Source organism: Littorina saxatilis, linkage group LG6 (assembly GCF_037325665.1).
Source record: "Littorina saxatilis isolate snail1 linkage group LG6, US_GU_Lsax_2.0, whole genome shotgun sequence".
NCBI classification, from domain to species: domain Eukaryota; kingdom Metazoa; phylum Mollusca; class Gastropoda; order Littorinimorpha; family Littorinidae; genus Littorina; species Littorina saxatilis.
In genome coordinates, this window is record NC_090250.1 from 51,321,068 (window position 1) to 51,328,567 (window position 7,500).

Genomic DNA, 7,500 nt, shown 5'->3' on the forward strand with positions numbered 1-7,500 from the left:
ATTGGTTGTGAACCAAAATGACTTTCGATGTCAGTGCCGTGCTACTGTGAGTCCCCTCTGTCAATGTCTGTGCCCTGCTAATTGATCATGTGGATTTAGTTTGTGAAGTAAGGCGGCTTTAAAGCAAGAGACGTCCACATCTGTCAATGTCTGTGCCCTGCTAATTGATCACGTGGATTTAGTTTGTGAAGTAAGGCGGCTTTAAAGCAAGAGACGTCCACCTCTGTCAATGTCTCTACCATGCTCCCACTTTTAAATCGTCATGTGAATTTACCTTAGGAAGGAAGGGGGTCAAAAGATATTACCCTCCGTCAATGCCGTGCTTCCCTTCGGATTAAAACTTCAAATCATCATTTGAATTTAGTAAGAGGAGTAAGCTGGAATCTCCATCAATGCCTTTGCCGTGCTTTTCTTTGGACCCAAACTTTAAATCACCATGTAAATGTAGTATAAGAAAACAGGCGACAACACATCTCACCCTCTGTGAATATCTCTGCCGTGCTGATCTTAAGACCAACACTTTAAATCACCATGTAAATATAGAATACAAAGTAAGGCGACAACAGATCTCACCCTCTGTCGATGTCTCTTCCGTGCAGCTCTTCGGACCAAGACTTTAAATAACCATGTAAGTGAAGTATAAGAAGTAAGGCGACAACAGATCTCACCCTCTGTCGTTGTCTCTTTCGATATCCTTTTCGTTGATAAAACTTTCAATCACCATGTACATGTAGTATAAGAAGTCAGGCGACAAGAGATCTCACCCTCTGTCGTTGTCTCTTTCGATATTCTCTTCGGGAATTAAACTTTAAATCGCCATGTACATTTAGTACAAGAAGTCAGGCGACAAAAGATCTTCCCTTCTGTCGATGTCTCTGCCGTACTAGCCTACTTTTCGGTAATAAAACTTTAAATCACAATGTACATTTAGTACAAGAAGTCAGGCGACAAAAGATCTCACCCTCTGTCGATGTCCCTCCCGTGTTCGCCCTCGTACATGGCGGAGAAGCAGACGTGACCGGGGGGACACTTGCTGCTCTTGTCCCCCAGCAGACAGTCCAGACCCTTGCACTGCCAGCACGTGACTGTGGGACACACACAACACAGATGTTGGTTGCTACAGTGGAACCCCCTCCCCCCCCTTTTTTTTCGAAGACGAAGAGCGTGCCCTTTTAATCAATGAACAATAACATTATATAACACACTTGGTATCTGTATGTTTAACTGTACATTAATCTGTGGCACAGCAAATTTAACATTTACTTTTGGCGCGAATTCTTACAAAACATAAATGGACAAGAATGTATTAATCAATGCTGTTGTGTCTGCGGTGTCAAACATTGCGACATCAACATAATCCCCCCTTTTAAGACCTTCGAACATCTGAGAAAATCAGGTCTTAAAAAGGAGGGAGTCTTAAAATGGAGGTTCCAGTGTATAAGCTGGTTACTTACACACGGTCTGATTGTCACACAGTTTTATTTTTATTCTTTATGATTTTCTGAATCCAAAACTACATAGGTACTCAATGTTTACTCTGAAAACGCACTCACAATTAAAAGAAAATAGGTTAATTTGGCACTACGCGTTTGCATGCTTCGCGGAGACGAGCTGAATCAGTCTCAGTCTTCCCGTTTAGGCTAGCGAAGTCGCGGTGTTGGCTTTTTGTGTGGTAGTTTTGATGTTTAAGTTTCAGGACGACAGGTTGACTAAATCTATATATATATACGACTAGTGTCTGTGTGTCTGTGTGTCTGTGTGTCTGTCTGTCTGTGCGCGATGCACGGCCAAAGTTCTCGATGGATCTGCTTCAAATTTGGTGGGCTTATTCAGAGAGACCCCGGACACAACCTCATCGATGAGATATTTCAACACGTGCTCTCAGCGCGCAGCGCTGAACCGATTTTGGTTTTTCTCTGTTTTTCTCTGGATCCATTCCCAGTAACTCTTCCTTATCTTCTCCAGTGTTTTCAGCGTTTATCTCCCTTCCTTCGTGTGGCTTCAATCCATATTCCCGTTACTACGTTACTCTTTTTAGAATGTCACGATTGCACCCGTAAGTTGTTCTTACTGTAAAAGTAAAAAGGTCGAATCAATTTATAGCCACGCGAAAAATACACTGTCATCTATCTCTATATATTTATATATATGGATATACATATATATATATATATATACGGCTTCTCTGTGTGTGTGTGTGTTTGTGTGTGTGTGTGGGCAACACCTGTGGATTGTAGAGTTCTGTTTGTGATGTGGTCTAGCGGCATTGGTGTGTCAGTAAGTTCAAGCCTTCCTTCGAGAAGCCATAACAGTTAATCTCAATCCCGTTTGAGTGGACTTCGCCTTCAAAGGTGATTGTGGTGTTTAGGCACTCAGTTGCATTTGGCGTCGTCGACAGCGATGGGACTCGACATGAAATGTTCAGGCCACTGAATCATTTTCGTGCTGTTCCCATTCCACCTGGGAGTGACCTAAGTTCATTCAAAGGGGGTCGAGTGTGACAGGGAGACTACCGTCGCCCTTCACAGCAGACTCTGCAGAGTTGTTCGCCTTAGAAGTTGTGGGCTTTCCTTGCATGTACCCGTAACTTACTGTAAAAGTGAAAAGGTCGAATCAATTTATAGCCACGCGAAAAATCCACTGTCATCTATCTCTATATATTTATAGATATAGATAGATATATACGGCTTCTGTGTCTGTGTCTATGGGTGTGTGTGTGTGTGTGGAGGCAACACCTGTGGATTGTAGAGTTCTGTTTGTGATGGGGTCTGGCGACTTTTGTCTGTCTGTATGTTCTGGCATTTGAGAAGCCATAACAGATAATAATTATAGGGCTTAGAAATAAGCTCTAAAATTCTCAATCCCGTTTGACAGGACTTCGCCTTCAAAGGTGATTGTGGTGAACCGCCACGCTGGCTGTCTCTGTCTCGCGATTCACCCCGGCGAAGCCAGGTATTCCTCTAGTATTTTATATATCTCTTCACGCGACTTGTTTTTAATTCATCATGAGTGTTTGTTTATTTATCTATTTGCTATTATTTGATGGCAATTCAAATCCCTCCGACGTCTCATCCATCTACAAAAAACAAAAAACAAAAAAAAGTAAACAAACAAACAAACAAACAACCAAACAAGAAGTTTGTTGGCAACTGAATACATTTACAGCTTGTCCGTCAAATCACTTACTTGATGGTCCCACTGTAGTTGTCGTTGCGGTTGTAGTGGTCGTTGGTGTGGTTGTTGTGGTCGTCGTTGAGGTGGTCGTCTGTAATGTTGTAGTGGTTGTTGGTGTTGTAGTGGTAGTGGTCGGTTTTGTAGTAGTAGTAGTTGTCGGTGTTGTTGTAGTCGTCGGTGTTGTGGTAGTCGTTGGTTTTGTCGTGGTAGTTGTGGTCGTAGTAGTGGTCGGTGTTGTTGGCTTGTGTGTGGTACTTGTGGTTGTGGTCACGGTGTAATGATGGGGATTAGGAAAGTTCGGGTTCTTGAGTATGAATTGGTGTTTTGCTTTATCTGCAAGTGAAAGAAACATTAAGGTGGAGATTAAGCCAATTAATACCTACGAAAAAGTCACATTTTTCCATTGCTTCGTGCGTCTTTGTTTCTTGACCAGTACTCTTGATTTTGGTACCGTTGTGTTCCTGAGACTCTGCACTTTCCTTTGACATAAGGCTCACTGTGTATAACTGGATCAAACACGTGATAACCGCTAATGAATAAAGTAATTATTTTTACAGATTAAGGTACATACAGCGACTAATTGGAACCTGGCAGTGATATATGAGGATAGTATCACCACAACAGTTGATCTTCATCCTTATGTACCCGTCTACGTATGTTCGGTTTTGATTATCTGCTAGACGAAGTAGATATCGACAAAATATTAATTATGGCGGCCATTTGCATTGAATATTTTCCTAAATATCTGCATCCTCTTGCAATTAATTAAAACCAAACATACGTAGACGAGTACATAAGGATATAGTCCAACTGTTTGGGTGATACTTTCCTCACTGCCAGGTTCCAATTAGTCGCTGTATGTACCTTTATCGGAAAAAACTAATTACTTTATTCATTAGCGGTTATCACGTGATAGATCCAGTTATACACAGTGAACCTTATGTCAAAGGAAAGTACAGAGTCTTAGGAACACAACGGTACCAAAATCAAGAGTACTGGTCAAGAAAAAAAGACGCACAAAGCAATTGAAAAACTGTGACTTTCGTAGGTATTAATTGGTTTAATCTCCACCTCTAACCAGGCTTGTACATGTACACCACAGCCGATCGGTCCAGGATTGTACATGTACACCACAGCCGATCGGTCTAGGATTGTACATGTACACCACAGCCGATCGGTTCAGGATTGTACATGTACACCACAGCCGATCGATCCAGGATTGTACATGTACACCACAGCCGATCGATCCAGGATTGTACATGTACACCACAGCCGATCGATCCAGGATTGTACAAGTACACCACAGCCGATCGGTCCAGGATTGTACATGTACACCACAGCCGATCGGTCCAGGCTTGTACATGTACACCACAGCCGATCGGTCTAGGATTGTACATGTACACCACAGCCGATCGGTCCAGGATTGTACATGTACACCACAGCCGATCGGTCCAGGATTGTACATGTACACCACAGCGGATCCGTCCAGGATTGTACATGTACACCACAGCCGATCGGTCCAGGATTGTACATATACACCACAGCGGATCCGTCCAGGATTGTACATGTACACCACAGCCAATCGGTCCAGGCGTGTACATGTAGGCTTACACCACAGCCGATCGGTCCGGGATTTCACAAGGAATAAGAGTATCCTTCCACTTAGACAGATACAAGAAATCCGTCGCCTGGCTGCTCCCTGTGCAGAGTGGGAACACACACATACACACACACACACACACACACACACACACATACACACATACATACACACACACACACACACACACACACAAACACACACTTATACATACACACACACACACATACACACACACACACACACACGCAAACACACAAACACACACACACACACACACACACACACACACACTCATACACAAACCCCAAAATACCTCTCCCCTCACCCACGTACCTTTGAAGTTGCTGATGAGCCACTGTACGCAGGCAGGACTCAGCTTTGTGCAGATGATCCTAATTTTGGTGATCATCAGCGCTTTGAAAACACAGCAAAGAAATCAAATTGACATAAATCAAGTAGAGCGGTAGCAGGGACAACTAGAGACTAGAAGCGTTTGTTTGTTTGTTTGTTTGTTTGTTTGTTTGTTTGTTTGTTTGTTTGTTTGTTTGTTTGTTTGCTTAACGCCCAGCCGACCACGAAGGGCCATATCAGGGCGGTGCTGCTTTGACATATAACGTGCGCCACACACAAGACAGAAGTCGCAGCACAGGCTTCATGTTTCACCCAGTCACATTATTCTGACACCGGATCAACCAGTCCTAGCACTAACCCCATAATGCCAGACGCCAGGCGGAGCAGCCACTAGATTGCCAATTTTAAAGTCTTAGGTATGACCCGGCCGGGGTTCGAACCCACGACCTCCCGATCACGGGGCGGACGCCTTACCACTAGGCCAACCGACTAGAAGCGTGCTTTATACCATGATTCGACGGGCGCTGTGGCGGGGTGGTAAGACGTCGGCCTCTTAATCGGAAGGTCGAGGGTTCGAATTCCGGCCGCGGCCGCCTGGTGGGTTAAGTGTGGAGATTTTTCCGATCTCCCAGGTCAACTTATGTGCAGACCTGCTTGTGGCGTATCCCCCTTCGTGTGTACACGCAAGCACAAGACCGGTGCGCACGGAAAAGATCCTGTAATCCATGTCAGAGTTCGGTGGGTTATAGAAACACGAAAATACCCAGCATGCTTCCTCCGAAAGCGGCGTATGGCTGCCTTAATGGCATTGTAAAAACGGTCATACACGTAAAATTCCATTCGTGCAAAAACACGTGTACGTGGAAGTTTTAGCCCACGAACGCAGAAGAAGAAGAAAATATCATAACTCTAATCAGTCCTCCAGAGTACATCGAGATAGATGCCCACTCAATGTTTGACTTCATGATCAATATGTTATGGCTGATCTCTGCGAACTTTGCGAAAGGATTTAAGCTATATCTCATTTAAAAAAAGAAATTTTTTTAAAAGTTATAATTATGTCATTATTTTGAGGAAGTAGGCACGCAAGTACAGAATGTACGAACACTTTTTCTTTCCACAACTTTGAGAAGAGAAAGGAAGAGGAATGACACAGGCAGAGGAGCACACAATTAAATGGAGACATCGAAGACAGGGGTTGCGTTACTTGTCTTATGTTTATTTACATAATTATGTATAGTAGCCAGAAAATACATCGACCAGAATTTGTTTGTTTGTTTGTTTATTTGTTGCTTAACGTCCAGCCGACTACGCAGAGCCATATCAGGACGAGGAAGGGGGGGGATGAAGGGGGCCACTTGTCAAGCGATTCCTGTTTACAAATGCACTAACCCATTACTTGTGTCCCAGCAGGCTTTAGTAAAACTAAATTAATACCTACTGGAAGATTACCAGTTTCCAGTATGTTAAAATAGGCTTAACCTATCTACTGCTGGACTTACATCAGAACACTAACAGATTAAACTATACATGAATCGCGAGACAAGCGGCAAGAGAAGAGATTTTTGGAAAAAATACAGGTGAATGAGCAAGAAGGCAGAAAAAAGAAAAGAATTCATGAAGAAAAAGAGAGCATGACAGGAAAGAGGAACCAAAAATCTACCTAACAGCAAACTAGAAAGCTCCTGCGGTTCCAAAAACAGGAGGGGCCTTTAATTTCATAACCGCAGTGCCCCACTGCGGGAATCGACCAGAAAGTGTACCCAAAACCAGAAAGTCTATGGAAAACCAGGAAGTTATGGAAATCAAGAAAGTCTATGGAAAACTAGAAAGTCTATGGAAAACCAGAAAGTCTATGGAAAACCAGAACTTGAGTCTATAGAAAACCAGAAAGTCTATGGAAAATCAGAAAGTCTATGGAAAACCAGAAAGCAGTGTAACTGTAGCGAAGAAGGCTGAAGGCAAATTCCTCCTCAATGAGCGTGCACACTTAGAACAATCTGCAGCCGAAGCAATGGAAGACAAACTCAAACAGGCACAAGTCGTCTAGAAACACACACTGCAGCGGCTAAAGCTAGCACCACAAAGTTCGCGCTCAAACTGCAGAAACTGACCAGCTGGAGACCGGTCCACAAGATTACGCTCTTTAGACACTGGTGTGTGGAGTTTACTCTGCTGATTACTCTCACAACTTCACTTTAGGGGTAACTTAACTAGTACAAAGGGCAACATTTAAAGGTAAACCCAATGCAACTAACACACAAGCAGATAAAAGCTATGATGAGGGTAGGAAACTGGATTGGACGTGAGATACACAAAGTAAAGAGATTGTGCGTACGCCACTTGGCTACACAACAAGCTAATTGAGCCAC

The 7,500-nt window shown here is 43.4% G+C and overlaps 1 protein-coding gene across 1 annotated transcript in view; it reads right to left on the reverse strand.

The window, feature by feature from the left end:
* Positions 1-7,500, reverse strand: part of LOC138969493 (uncharacterized) — an 18,207-nt gene that overhangs the window by 1,854 nt on the left and 8,853 nt on the right. The window contains exons 8-10 of the mRNA XM_070342296.1: positions 5,111-5,191; positions 3,187-3,507; positions 962-1,085 (exon numbers count right to left, since the gene is read on the reverse strand). Of these exons, the coding sequence (XP_070198397.1) occupies positions 962-1,085; positions 3,187-3,507; positions 5,111-5,191 (526 nt within the window). The remainder of the gene's footprint in view (positions 1-961; positions 1,086-3,186; positions 3,508-5,110; positions 5,192-7,500) is intronic.